Source organism: Rhinatrema bivittatum, chromosome 6 (genome assembly GCF_901001135.1).
Source record: "Rhinatrema bivittatum chromosome 6, aRhiBiv1.1, whole genome shotgun sequence".
NCBI lineage: Eukaryota > Metazoa > Chordata > Amphibia > Gymnophiona > Rhinatrematidae > Rhinatrema > Rhinatrema bivittatum.
This window is the reverse complement of record NC_042620.1, coordinates 260,224,535-260,239,005: the sequence shown is the minus strand read 5'-3', so window position 1 is coordinate 260,239,005 and position 14,471 is coordinate 260,224,535. Positions and strand designations below refer to the sequence as shown.

The 14,471-nt window shown below is 44.6% G+C and overlaps 1 protein-coding gene across 1 annotated transcript; it reads right to left on the bottom strand.

Annotated features, from left to right (window-relative positions):
* Positions 1 to 543: 543 nt before the first annotated feature.
* ASPHD1 (aspartate beta-hydroxylase domain containing 1) lies at positions 544 to 13,682 on the bottom strand. The gene is made up of 3 exons (XM_029607949.1): positions 12,965 to 13,682; positions 9,464 to 9,577; positions 544 to 653 (listed from the first exon to the last, which is right to left on the bottom strand). The coding sequence occupies exons 1-3, from the start codon at positions 13,680 to 13,682 to the stop codon at positions 544 to 546; spliced, it is 942 nt and encodes a 313-aa protein (XP_029463809.1).
* Between the last annotated feature and the right edge of the window lie 789 nt (positions 13,683 to 14,471).

The following is a 14,471-nucleotide window of genomic DNA, read 5'->3' as shown; positions in this document are numbered from 1 at the left end:
CCCTTTTTACCCATAGGTAAGTGGCCCTGTGTGGCACAAGATGCATGGTCCTAGCTTTAACATAGGTTTACTTTGCAAAAGGAAAACGCCAGCCTCAATTACTACCTCTGGATTCAACATTGGCTTTCCATATATGATAGTGTTGGCAAAAACTTGGGACTATGATTCTTCCTCTCTCATTTGGCCATTAGGATGATGGGGCACTTAGGTCAGGTGCCAACCTAGGTCCAAAGTTATTCCTTACAAGTTGCTCTAGGTCTGTTTTTTGCCCTTGTACCTGGCATTTATAGTTCCAATAGCTATAGAAAAGCAAGAATTGAGTCCAGAAATATAAAAGGATAAAACCAGAACTAGATGAGCTGAGTTAGGTGGCAACCCTACCTCTACCAGCTTTGTCTCTGCTTCCTCATGTTGAAGTGAGAGGGAATTCTTGCACTGCATTCTTTTTTTGCAGAAGAACTTTTCGGCTTTTTTTTCCTCCCTTGGCCTGGTTTGCTGGCACTTCTCCACCGTGGAAGTCACCAGGGAGGTTTCCTTTAAACTTTATCGTCCTGGAGCAAAGATGAAATCCAGAGCTTGGCGCTCAACTGCTGCCACATTGGGGTGCCAGAGGTCAACAATAAACAGCACCTGTGGGCCATCTTCTGCAGAGCCTGCAACGGGGAAGGGGAGGAGAAAAATAACAAACCGATTAACACAGGAGGTTCCCAAACTCAACCCTCCAGGGCCACAACCCAGTCGGCCTTCCAGGATTTCAACAATGAATATGCTTGAGATCTCAACCCTATTCATTATGGAAGTCCAGAGAACCCAGCTGGTAGCAGAATGCATTAAAACCCAGTGAAAGAATGAGAAATAACTGCGGTCCTCAAACAATGTTCCCTGTAAGCTATGTGCACATGCACAGGTCGTATATAGCTTCTGAAAACGCAGCACGTACAAGAAAAGTAAACTAGAATGGTGTTTCTGAGAAAACTGCACACTGATTTTAAAATATTGCACGTAAGAACTTTTTTTTATGTGTACTCGAGGAACATGACTCAAAGCCACAATACGTCTGATTTTCATGATCTTTGCAATAAGTATGCATGAAATAGAGGTGCATGTACTGACATAATTGTATGCAAACACCTCGTCCAGAGGTAGCATACACATAATCTGAAAACCAGGCCTGTTAGTTGCTCCTGAGGACCTGATTTGGCTAACCCTGAGATAAATATAGGAAAGGAGGAGGAGGTAGGAAAAGAAAATGAGAGAGAGAGAGAGAAATACGGCTAAAGAGAGAAATTATGAGTTGAGGTTCAGCATGTGTGATGGGGAAAGAGAAACTATAGCAATTTGTTATCCCTGTCCCCTTCTCCATCCCCTTCAAAAAAATCTTTAAGGTTTATTATTTCTCATTAGACATTACTTAACCCATACTCAGGTTGATGCAGGGCTATAAGGGGCCCTAGGCAAACCTTTCACCTTGCCCCTCCTGACCCCACTCAGACTTATCTATTGGTGCCAACTCCAGCCTACTGCCAGCAGCTCCAGGCCTCCTCCTGCTGTCGTCGGTCGGTGGCAGAATGAGCTCTGCCAGCAGCCCTTCCCGCAGGCTTTGGTTGCTGGTAGGATGAGCTCCACCACTGGTTCCAGGTGGGAGTGGGGGGGGGGGGGGTGACTCCTATAGGCTGGCTGCTGGCTAGCTGAGTTCTGCCAGCTACTCCGTGCCAGCACCGCAAGCATTTTGAAACCTCGTGGGCCAACATGTCTGATGTTCTGACTGCCACTCTTGCGATGCACAAGATTAGTAATTAGGAAGTGCTGGCTGCAAGTTTTAAAAATGTTTGTGACTGGTGCTGTGTGCTATGCCCTCCTTCAAAATTGATAGGCAACACTGTGATTTTGCTAGCTCACCTCCAACATTTGGTGTTTTAGACGATTCCTTAGTTCACCCAATGGAAGAGCAAGCCCTGCCCATAAGCTCTGGAGCACGAATGGACAACTCTGGTCCTTGAACGCCACAAACTGGTTTTCAGGATATCCCCCAATGAATATGCATATGAGAGATTTGCATGGATGCAGCCAACTATATGTAGATCTCTCTTATGCATATTCATTGGGGATATCCTGAAAATCCAGCTGGTGGTGCATGAAGAACCCTTCCTAGTTCCCATGCTCTAGAGTTAGTGCATAGGCTGTTTAGCATAAAAATCCTGAACCATCACACTTTTTTGTGCTGCCTTTGTACTTTTGGATGCCGCTGAGTAACACTCTCTCAGCTGTTGAGGTTCATGTGGGTACCAACTACACAGGAAGGTGCAGGAGTCAGATTCTGGCTGATAAATTTAGGCTCTTAGGTAATAAATTTGAAATCTACACCCTCCAGGACTGGATTCTCAGAAATGCTCCCAGATCCACATTCAGGACCCCAAAGGCAGGCTGAGTTCCGGACTCATTAGTGGATGGATAAGACTAGGGGACAGGGAAGAGGGTTTTACACTTAAAAACATAGAAACCTAATGACAGCAAAAAACCATTACGGCCTATCTAGTCTGCCCATCCACATCAACTATTCAGCTTCCCAATCCTTATCGCTCTGTGTTTATCCCATGCTTTCTTGAATTTAGGATTTCTTAGAAACTAAGGAACGTTCTGGGGAAGGGGGGAGTGTTATACCTTCTCAGTATATTTGAAAATATGTATATATGTTTCCTTGTTATGCTATCATTCTGTCATCTTATTGATGATAGCCACAACTTGGGTTCTCTACTTGTAGAGCGCTCTCTCCTGATTGGCTGTCTTTTGAATGATTCTGAGCTCCTGATTGGATCTTTCCTGTTTTGCTTTGTTTCTCTGTCTGCTTTCTCTTGCCTGCTCTCATTGATTCCTTGCTGCTAGGCATGCCTAGGACAGTTTGCTTCCTGTGATTTTCTTCAGCTGGAAGTGAGCACTCTGCAGGCTGGCAGAAGCATCGCTTTTCACCATTCACATTCTACAGCTTCTATCTCAGCTCCAATTGTCTTCTTCAGACTACTAAGCTGCCATACAGAACTTATCACAGCTGTGATAGTCTCTACTATCTGTGTAGCTGCTCTTGATGCCTTCTCATTCTGTGAATGTGAACTGGTTAGCATGCTAATAAATGTTTGGTATTCAAGCACTAAGTTTTCTTTGGAATCTGAAGCTGAGAACAAGGTTTAAATGATTGTGTAGACAGTCAAGTTAACAGGTTGAGAGCTGAGGACAGTACAGGGAACATATTCCAATGGGATGGACTCCAGCTTAATCAGGGTGAAACCTGACCACTGGTACAAACAATTAAAAAGGAGATAGACCAGGTTTTAAATTAGAACAGGGGTGTCCACATTGAATATGGATGAGATATATTTGCATAGAATTGAAGTGGTGCATCTAAATATACTTCATGCATATTCATTGTGGATATCCTGCAAATCAGACTCATTTATGGTTCTTGAGGATTAGACAAGGCACCCCTGAACTAGCCCATGAGGGAAAGCTGGCAGTCACGCAGGAGCACATGGTTTAGAGGGGTGTATCTTCCCAAGATACTTCCAAAACGAGGAAGATCCCAATAGAGAGGCTGTGATAAAGGATAATGTAGCACAGATGGATTTAAATATAGAGCACACAGCTAGGAATGACTCTAAACTACCTCTATCATCTGCTAATAAGCAGGTTGAGAATACAAATGAAAAAAAGCATATTTCAAACAGCTGGATAAGAATGCCAGGTATGAAAAATAAGTGGTGATTTAGAATGTAAGGCATTATATGAGGATATAGACATAATGGGTATTTGAGAGAGGTGGTTGAAGGAGGATAATCAATGGGACACTGATATCTGGGTATGGAGGAAGGTAACCAATGGGACACTGATATCAGGGTATAAATTATATCAATATGAGAAGGCAGATCATATTGGTGGCAAGATGGCACTGTATGTAAAGGCTGGAGGAGTAGGTGTACACGGGTGCAGCTGGTTAAGGCGAAGGGTGTAGTGTACATTTCACCATTGATATATGGACTAGCACAAACACTACTTATGCTTACCACTCCCTGACGGGATCTGGCCTCAGCAGGGGCAGACGGCAGCTCCAAGCATCAGCATGCAGAGGGATAGCCCTCATGCTTTGTGAAATATTCTGTTAGCCATAAGAAAGATGCTGTAGGGTTGGCAGCTGGACCAGAGAGACAGGTTTCTTTGTGACAGATGGTGGTGCAAACATGATAAGGACAATGCTGGGAGGGGGGTTTGATTTTTCACACGTGCTGCACCTGGTAGTGAGGTATACCCCAGGGCTGGGGCCTAAGGACCAGAGGAGCCCTATCCTGGAAGACCTGATAAGAAAGATGCAAGAAAATAGGGGAGCATTTCCATCTTTTCGAAGGAGGGGGCAGCTTCTCCATGAGAAGTAGGAAGAATTGAGGATGCCTCTGGAATCATGTTGGCACCTACTGGACTTCCACCTATCTGATGCTGTAGAGGTTAGTGGAGCAGGAGATGCCCCTTCATGATCTGTCTCTGGAACCAGACATGGGTGTGGATTAACCCTTGGGGCATCCATGATTGGGAAGTAATGAGGCAGCTGATAGAAATCCTGAAACCCTGCAAGCAGAGCAGCGGGCTGCGAACCAGGAAAGCCAGGGTTCACATCCCATTGCTGCTCCTTCTGACCTTGGGCAAGTCACTTTACCTTCCATTGCCTCCGATACAAAACAGATTGAAGCTTTCTGGAGACAGGGAAATACCTACAGCACCTGAATGTAATCTGCTTTGAAATGGCTGAAATGTGGAATATAAATCAAATAAATAAATAAGGATGCATGGACGATCTGGTTTCCAGAAGTGCCACCCTGGGTGGGGGTCATCCCTACTGTAAATATACTGGAGGGTTTCAATGAGCAGTGAGTCTGAAACCTCTGTCACAAAACAATACATAGAGGCAGGCCACACTTTGTAATCCATGGGTTAAAGGTAGTCTCCAGTCCCAGTGTTTAACAAATATAAAGGAGATATTTGCAACTAGGGTGTATGAATAGGAGTGGCAGAGGCACAGTGAGGATAGAGCAAAGGAAAGACTGGCCACCCCAGAAAGTTCGTGTAAGCATGAGCAGCACCCTGTCAGTTAGTACTTCCTCCCCTACCTCAATACACCAAAGCCCCGTTGCCCCCTCAGAACCATCTGATGCAGACCTGCTAAAGCAGCTGGCAAGAGAGATCCCAGCAGAAATTTCTGTGGCACACTCTCTAAAAGAGCCTATTGATGATATGGATACAGATCCATTGGCATATTGGGCATACAAGTCTGCAGTCTGACAGACCTAACCAAGGTGGCTTAGCATTGACTATACTGCGCACCAACCGGTGTGCCCAGTGAATGTATCTTCTCAATAGAGGTGACACTGTGAGCCATCATTGTTCAAAGCTGATGCCAGACATGATGGGGAAAGATGGCCTTTTGTAAAATCAATCTGCCTTTGGGCTTTACAGAATTTTCATATTTGTGGCAAGACAACTGAAAGGTACCTTGGAAGTCATGCTGCCACTCTGCACAGCTGCCATGCCCCAGATGTACCACCTTGGGAAGTCCTGCTGCTGCTATGTCTAGTTGCCATACTGCTGATGCTATACCGTAGGGAGGGGTGGGGTTATGTCTTCTTGTTGTTTGCTGCTTGGATCCTAGCCTAGTTCTTTAACGCTATTTTTTTCCATGGTTAAAGTGGGGTGTTTTGCTCCCAAAATAAAATGTAAAAAGTGAAAAAAAAAAAAAAAAAAGTTTCTCAGAGGACAAGCGGGATGGTAGTCCTCACACATGGATGACATCATCTGATGGAGCCCTGATGCGGAAACTTTTGTTGAAGTTTCTAGAACTTTGACTAGGCACACTGAGCATGCCCAGCATGCCCCATACCATGCATCCATGCGAGGTCTTTCTTCAGTCTCTTCTTTTCTGCGGAACTGTAAGCCTTGTGGTCTGATTGAGCTCACTTTGGTTGTTTCTGGCCTAGTGGAAAACTTTGTTTATCATCATGTTTTTTTGCGGTTTTCAGTATCGTTCCATCACCAGATCCCTCTCGGTCCTTCCCTGTAGTATCCTAGTCGGGGTTTTTGGCATTTCTGGTAAGTTTCCCTTTGTGGTCAATTCCCCCCTTGGCAGCAGTGCCTCTGATCCTGCTGGCCATCGATGGCCGCTGCCTTTGTTTTGTGTCTGCAGCCCCTTTTTTTTTTTTGTTCCGTCATGGCCACATCCAATTTTCATCAATGACCATGGTGCCCGAGAACCATTTCCATTACGGATCCTCATGAGATATGTGATCTCTGCCTGACATCTGGTGATGTCACCCATGTGTGAGGACTAACCTCCTGCTGTCCTTGGAGAACACCTGTTACAGGTAAGCAGCTCTGCTTTCTCTTCCCACCCCATCTCTTTTCTGGTTCTCTACCTTACTGTTTTGTTGTACATCTCTAGGATCCCAGCCTTATTCTTCCACCCTTCTTCTTTCTTATTTATAATGGGGTCTTTTTTTCTCAAAAATAAAAAGTTAAAAAATAAAAGCTTTTTCTCCCATTTATTTATTTATTTAAGGTTTTTTATATACAGAGGCATGTTAGGAACATCACCTCGGTTTACAGTGGAACAGTGGATTCCAGCTTAGTTTTTTCACTCTGCTTCTTCTTGTTTATACTGGGGTATTTTGTCCCCAAAAAGAAAAAATATCAAGTTTTTCCTCAGTTCTTTTCTGTTTCTAACACACAATAACACAGAAAATGATGGCAGAAAAAGACCCAAGTGGTCCATCCTGTCTGCTCAGAAAGTTTATTTGTATTTTATTTTGTATAGTTTTTTTATTCCTTAAGGCAGTAACTGCCACTCTGTGCCGGTTAGCTCAGTTAATATGGATAACCCATTTCCTTCATCTCAATCCTTTAACCACTAAGGATCCCCTGTGTTTATCCCATGTCACTCTCCCATCTTCAGAAAAAGATGATCCCAGGAACATTAAAATAGTGATCACTAGAAGCTCAGTTATAATATGGACAGAAAAAAGATGTTAACAGAAAGACACAGAAAGGATACTTCCTTCTGTTCTGATTGGGGAAGAAAGTGCAGGAATAGATATATCTCAGAAAGGAAGCAATGAAATTCAGCTAAAACGTTTCTTGTGTATGAGCAACATGCCAGTAATATCACACACATACAGGAAGAGCAGAGAAATCATACAACAGAAGAAAGATGTATATATGATCTATGTAAATATATATATACACACACATTTATATACAGAGTTTAGTAAAACCCTCAATCAGAAGGAAGAAAGGCATGTACAATAGAAAATATGCACAGGGTGACTTTTACATGTTCTGAATGTGAGAAAAGTTTCAGCAGGAAGACAGAACTAATGAAACATCAGAAAATCAATAAAGTGAAGAGAATGTGTTCAGCTACAGAATATGGGAAAAGCTTTCTTAATAAAGCAAACCTCACAAGTGATCAGGAAAGCAACACTGATGAAAGACTGTTGTCATGTTCTGATTGTGACCAAAGTTTCAATTAGAAAGCATATTTCACAATAAAACTAAAATTCCACCCAGCAGCATGATCAGTTCTCAAGTCAGGAATATAATAAAAGCTTATGTCACAAAAATGATACTGATGACAGATTATTCTCTTGTACTAAATCTGACAAGGAAGACAGATATCTCCCGTGCCACCCCGCCTTGCTGCAATAGCCCTTATCCTACACCTTAGGAATATAAATGTTTTGAAATAAATACATTAACTAAATAAATAATACTCAGCATTGCTGCCAATCCCAGACTTTCCTCCTTCATGGTCTTGCTGTCGCACCCCCATACTCTATACCTTAGGATGTTCTTGCCACTGTGGGGAGCTGCTTTGCACCTCTCGTGGTACATTGGTGTCTTAATGCCACTCTTTGTGCTGCTTTTTCCCTTTATCAGTGCCTTGGGGTTTTTTCTGCCACCTTTTCTGCTTCATTCCCCCTTCATGGTACCTTAGGCTGTTGATGCCACTTTGTCTCTTGTGCTGCCTTCAAGGGTTCATACCACTGTTGTTGGTGCCTCTTCTGAAGCCTTAGAGTGTTCTTCCCACTCTTGCTACTTCTTTACTCCTCTCACAGTGCTTTTTGGAACTCCTGCCACTGCTAGTACTCCTTTATGGTGCCTTAGGCTATTCATGACACTTTTAGTGCACTTTGCTACAGTTTAGGATAGTGATGATGAACTCCAGTCCTCAAGTGCCACAAATAGGCCAGGTTTTCAGGATATTTACAATGAATATGCATGAGAAAAATGTGTATGCACTCCCTCTACTGTATGCAAATCTATCTCATGCATATTTATTGTGGACAACCTGAAATGCCTCCAGTTCTTACTAAGTGCAACTGCTAGAATTTTGGTAGGGGCCAAAGCAATTGTCCACATAAGCCCTATCATAAATCAGTTATACTGGCTCCCAGATGCAAATGGAATTAAATTCAAAACTCTCTAATTTGTCTTTAGGTGCATAAACCACATGGCCTTTGATAATCTATCCTAGCTTCTATTCTCCTATACCCCTGCAAGAGAACTTTGCTCCTACCAAGTGGCCTTTCTATCCTCTCCCCCTCTTGCTTCTGCTGGATTAACTTGCACCAAACTTCATGCATTCAACTCCTAAACTATGAAACAAGACACTGCTATCCTTATGCTAGGAGGCTTCCTACCTCACCTTCAGGAAAAGAGCCAAGGCCTGGCTATTCAGTCAAGCCGTCCCTTAAATTCTGCCTCTAAAAACTGTTAAAATGCCAGTAATAAAGACTCCCTTCTTTCTATTGGCTACTAGAAACTTGATCCTGGGACTGTATCATCCTCCACAGCTCTTTTACTTAGTGACTCTCTCTTACATTGCACTAGGTTCTGTCCTCCCACTGCAACTGCACTATTGTATCCAGCGGTGGATTCACGATGAGGGACCGGCCTGGGTATTCGCTGCCCAGGCCGGCCCAGGACACATCACGTGGTCTGCCGAGCGTGGCTCTGTCACGGCCGCGCACGGCAGACCACTTGACTGGAGTGATCGGCCCACTGGGGGATGCCCGATCCCCCGATAGGCCAAGCTGCCCCTGATTGTATCTTTCATTTTCCTTGACTCCCTAATCCATCTAATGGAATTGTACTGCTTCCATTCCTTCTATTACTCCTTAAAGGACCAATGTAATCCCACCCTGTAACTCTGATCATATCTTTACATGCCTCGTACCTGTTTCATTATGTTATTGAAAACTGTTACACTAATGTAATAGGAACTTAACCATAAATTTGATTGTAAGCTGCCTTGAGCCTAGCCTGATAGCCTGACTTGGACATGGACTGGCCACGGCCGGAGAAAGGATACTGGGCTTGATGGACTTTGGTCTAACCCAGCATGGCATTTCTTATGTTCTCCTTCTCTTACCATTATGTGACACGGTGTGCAGGAAGGAATCATCGATGAGGAGGCAGTGTCCCTCGGCCCAGCACTGAGGTTCCCCACCTACCACAAGCTCACAGCCAGGAGGAATCTTAATGCCTGCAGTCAAGGACAGCGAAAAAAAAAAAAATCAATGTTAGATGCAAACAGGAGAGGCAGAAGCAAAATTGAACAGTAGAAGGGGACAATTCAGAAAATGTAAGCAACCTGAGCGATGACATCTGGTTTGGATCTGGGACCACAGTTTAGCACAGAGAAAACACAAGGAACCAAAAATAATATCTTATCAACTTGAGTCCCTGTTTTTATTGATTCCTTTCCCCACAAATTTTCTTATTCTCCTGTTTTCCTTTCATTTCTTTGGCCGTGTTTTTGCCCTCAGCCTAGCCTACTCTAAGATTTGTTTCTACCTCGCTCTCCAGTTTCTTGACCCCAGTTTGACTATAGCTAACAAAGTCCTGAGTCAGTAATAGAGATTTTTGTAATCTTTCTTTGTCTTTCCAATTTATCACCCTATCATTCACTTTCTAAATTGCCTTATTCCTCTCTTCTTTGTCTCTTCTTTCACTCCCTCTGTTTCTGCTTTATCTTTCCTCTCTCTATCCTCTGTTCTCTCCCTCCTTCCCAGTCCCATCTAATAGTAGTAGTGTGGGCCGAGGGGATACTTAGTGCACATTCAGGCCGATATAATATGGACGTGCTAAAAACGTGCATCCAAACTGGGCACGCTTTTTTTTTTAACACGCGCACAGTCACCTCTCCTGGGCGCCTGGGACGCAATAAGCAAATGAGCCGCCGCGCTAAAAAGGACGCGCGAGGGATAAATCGTGCATCCATGGGATGGGGCGCCCCGGACAGGTGGCTGTGTGTGGGTTAGGGAAACGGACGCTCAATTTACAAGCAATTGGTTTTTTTCCGCGGCAGCTATTTTACCGGCACAGTGCGCACACACGATAGACACGGTCCGGAGTGTGTATTTTGTGGCTGTACATTGTAAGCCCCCCAATTTATTTCTTTTATGTCAAGACTTTTATTTTATTTTATTTTTTGCATGGTGCGGCTTTCTGTGGTTCTTCTTACATTGTATCGCGATGATACTAAGTAGGAGGAACCACAGCAAAGCAGTTTTTTGTTTTTGCTTTTTTTTTTTTTTTAAGCTGAGCCCTTGCCGTCAGCAGACAGACATAAAATTTCATGGGTTTAAAAGCGCGCCTTGGGCACACGGGGATTTTTTTTTTTTTGCATTGAGGGGGAAATTAGCTAATAGCCTCATCCTCATGGCATTTACATGTGATGAGCGCTATTAGCTCCGGCTTTGTTTGGACGGGCATTTTGGACGCGCTGATCCTCCTTATTGCGTCTGAGGTTACGGACGCGCGTTAAGCTGGGCGCTAGGTTGGACGCACTTCATTGCATCAGCCTGATTGTGCCTTTGGTCCTCTTCGTCTACACGACCCTTGTTGCTTCTATGCTAAATAGGAAATGCATGGGGGGGGGGGGGGGGGGGGCAAGGGCACCCACTCAGTGTTTTTCTGGCCCTGCGCTGCCTGGAGTGAGTACACGGGAGCACAGAGTGGCAGCAGCCCACCCATGGCAAGGAAAGCGGTCCTGGCCCATCTTGTCATCTGCAAGGATGTCGAGACAGAACGAGGCGATGGGCACACAAGGCTCACCAAGCTGCATTCCATGGGCACTGCTGTAGTTTACCGGCGAGAGGAAGCTTCGCCTGCCGGAGCCCTGCTAGGAAGGAAACTCCCACTCCTCAGGTTCAACTGCTGGGGTACTGGGGGAGGAAGCTCGTGCCCGCTCATGCCCCAGCTTTATTTATTTATTTATTTATTTATTCATACAGCACTGGATTATACACCAGAGCGCTATACAGTGCACTAAAGCACCAGCCTCCCGCAATGACCATGCATCCAACAGATCATGTCTCACCATCTCCACCCCCTTACAGCTCAGTTACCTAAAGAAGCAAAAAGCCAGGGCTTAGCCAACATTTCCAAAACTTTTGTTCAGTGCGGTGCTGCAAGAGAGGATTTCCCGGGATTAAGAGTGCAAGGAATGGAAATGTTGGCTCTGTACCAGCAAGAGGACCGCTGCAATACTTTTGTTTATTTATTTATTCATTTAATATACCGTCAATCTGTGGACAATCTAGATGATGTACAATTAGTCACATAGATAAGAAAATACAAACAATACATCTTAAAAAAACAAGGTTAAAAATTAATCAAAATATAAACAGTGTAAAATAATAAAAATAAAATACAAAACTAAAAACAATCTAGCAAGTAAAAGAAAATAAAAATTGAAGTAAAAATAAAGTAAAACAAATATCAAATAAAGCCAGGTGTTACAACGTTAAGCAAGGAAACAGCTTAGTGGAGGATCCAACAAAACATATTGATCATTACTCTGCCGCTAATTCATAGGCGTTTTAAAATAGTAACGTTTTCAGCTTTTTTAAAAAGAGTTTCCTGTCCTTTTCTAATCTAAGTTCCTCGGGTAATGAGTTCCATAATTTGGGGCCTGCAACCGAGATAGCTCGTTCTCTAACCTCTGATAGATGTGCCGTTTTGATTGATGGTATTGATAAAAGACACTTATTAGCTGAACAAAGGTTCCTTGGTGGAGTGTGAAGCGTAATAAAGCATTTAGCCATTCAGTTTGTTTGTGATTTATAAATTTAAATAGAAATCATAGAGACTTATACTCAATGTGCTGGCCGCTGCGCGTGGCTTAACACGCGATTGGATGCGGGTTTTGGACGTGTTCCATAACCCCCGATCCAATACAGGGATTAGTGGGTCGAAAACACACCTCCAAATCACCGCGTAGCTAATAGTGCTCATCACATGGAAATTCATGTAGATGAGGCTATTAGCTAATCCCCGTGATCCAAATAATTTTCCTGCTTTCTGTGATTCCTCCTAATAGAATCGCCGTGATACTAGTAGGAGGAACCAAATAAAACAGTATTTAGTTTAAAAAAAAAAAAAGTTTTTGAAAAAAAAAATTCTGGATGCCCAATAAACACACAAGATACAGGATCCAGGTCATGCATTTTGCTTGTGTCTATGCTGGCAGTGGGAAAAAAACAGACACCTGTAGATTGAGCGTCCACTTCCTAACCTGCTTGACAGCCACCTCTCCTGTGCACCCCATGCTGAGGAAGCACTAGGGAAACACATTTTTCCCTAGAGCATCCTTTTTAGTGTGACCCCTCATTTAAATATTGAATCGCACATCCAGGAATGATGACTGGGCATGTGTTAGGAAAATAGGCGCTCAACACTGAAGCACCTGTTTTCTGCCCACAATTATTGCACCTGCCCCAAGATGCGCTCTTTCCAGGTTGGGGGTAGCACTGAGTGCAGATAATGACAATGTCTCCCTTGCACATTTGCCAGTCCCCCCCCCCCCCCCTACCCCCCTGGATAAGTAACCCAAAAGCTGATAGGTGGACACAGAAAGGGTTCTTACCGAGCTGGCACCTCACCCTTGTGTTGGTTGGCCCGCATTTTCCAGGTACCATCATTCCAGGCAATAGTACAGAGAAACCAGCATTCCCAAAAATGTTGCCTCCGATGAAGGTGCGCAGGGAGCTCAGCAGGCGGTAGATACGTGGACAGCTGCGGCAATTCCCTGTCACACGCATGCCTTTTCGGTAGAGGTAGAAAGTGTACTGCCCCCCTCCAGTGTTCAGTGTCCATCCTGCAGCCACTGCACCATTGGTGTCATTGGTGAAATCCCGTTGAATCCCCCCAAAGTCCATGAGGATGGCAGGGAATCCATGCTCCAGTGTCTCGACGTCGTGCCGCTGTGCGTCGCGGGAGAGGTAGGGGGCAGAGGGCAGGTCAGGCAGGAAGAAGACTCCAGGGCTTTGCACACCACGGGGCTCTCTGAGGTTCCATGACTGCCGGCGGATCCCCCTGTGCACCCTGCTCATGCCGGACCAGGAGTAGCGCCCAGCATAGTCCTGCAGATAGCGGTACAAACGGCGATCCATCACGGTGCCTAGGTCTGTGCCAACTGGCAGCCCCTCATTGAAGCTGAGGGGAGCAATAATGGCCTGTGGCATCTCCTCCCAGCCCACCCGATAACAATGCCAGAGGAACACTAACACTGGCAGCGTAGACAATGCCAAGAATAGGTCCAGAAGTCGCTCTGTGGCCCACTGTTCACTGTCCTGTTGCAGCATAATCTCTCCTCCTCTGGTTACCCAGCAATGGGGCAGGTAAAGTGGTTCAGACTCTGGCCAGTTCCTCTCCTGCATCCAAAGGGCAGGCAGAGTTGGAAGAAAGGGGGAATGAGCTTGCTATAAAGCTACCCGTGTTGCCCCCAATTGAGGGCTGTGCATGAAAATCAGCATTGCAAGAGAAGAAGGGTGAAAAATGTCTGAAATGTATTCGCTCTCCCAAATCCCCTTCTCTCTCTGAGCTGGAATTAATTCAAGATTCTTCATGTTTCATCCATTTCTAATCTCTCTGTGCTCTGATGCATACCCTCCTCCTCCCCCATACTCCTTTCTCCCTCCTCCCTCCTCCCTCTCCCTTGCTCTAAGCCCTCCTCCCATACTAATTCCAAGCTGTCAGGGATACTTTAAATCCAATGTTGTATTCTTTTTTTTTTTTAAACCCACATATACTTCAGCATTCTGGGATGCTTTGTTTTCACTTGGTCTGTGCAGAAGGCAGGACTATGAGTCATGCAATGCTTAGGGAAGGGGCTAGGATAACGTGGCTGGGAATTTAAAATAAAATAGCAGCATTTTGTGATGTAGTTGATTGGAAGTGGGTGGAATCCCAGTTGAACCATCAGAGGGAGTGGCAGGAGATGGCTGTAGGATGCGCTGCCTCCTTCACGCATCCTGTGAAATTTGAATTGTGATTTTTATCTTTTTTGTGCTTGATGTTTCAATCCTGTGCCAGAGTCCTCTGGTGGGGGTAGGTGAATGTAGCTTCTTCTTACTGCATTCATCTGATCTACT

Coding starts and splice junctions, on each gene's coding strand:
- ASPHD1 (XM_029607949.1), bottom strand. CDS start 13,682: ATGCTGCAACAGGACAGTGAACAGTGGGCCACAGAGCGACTTCTGGAC. Junction 9,578..12,964: donor AAGGGTGAGGTGCCAGCTCG/GTAAGAACCCTT, acceptor CCTTGACTGCAG/GCATTAAGATTCCTCCTGGC. Junction 654..9,463: donor GCACACCGTGTCACATAATG/GTAAGAGAAGGA, acceptor TCCCCGTTGCAG/GCTCTGCAGAAGATGGCCCA.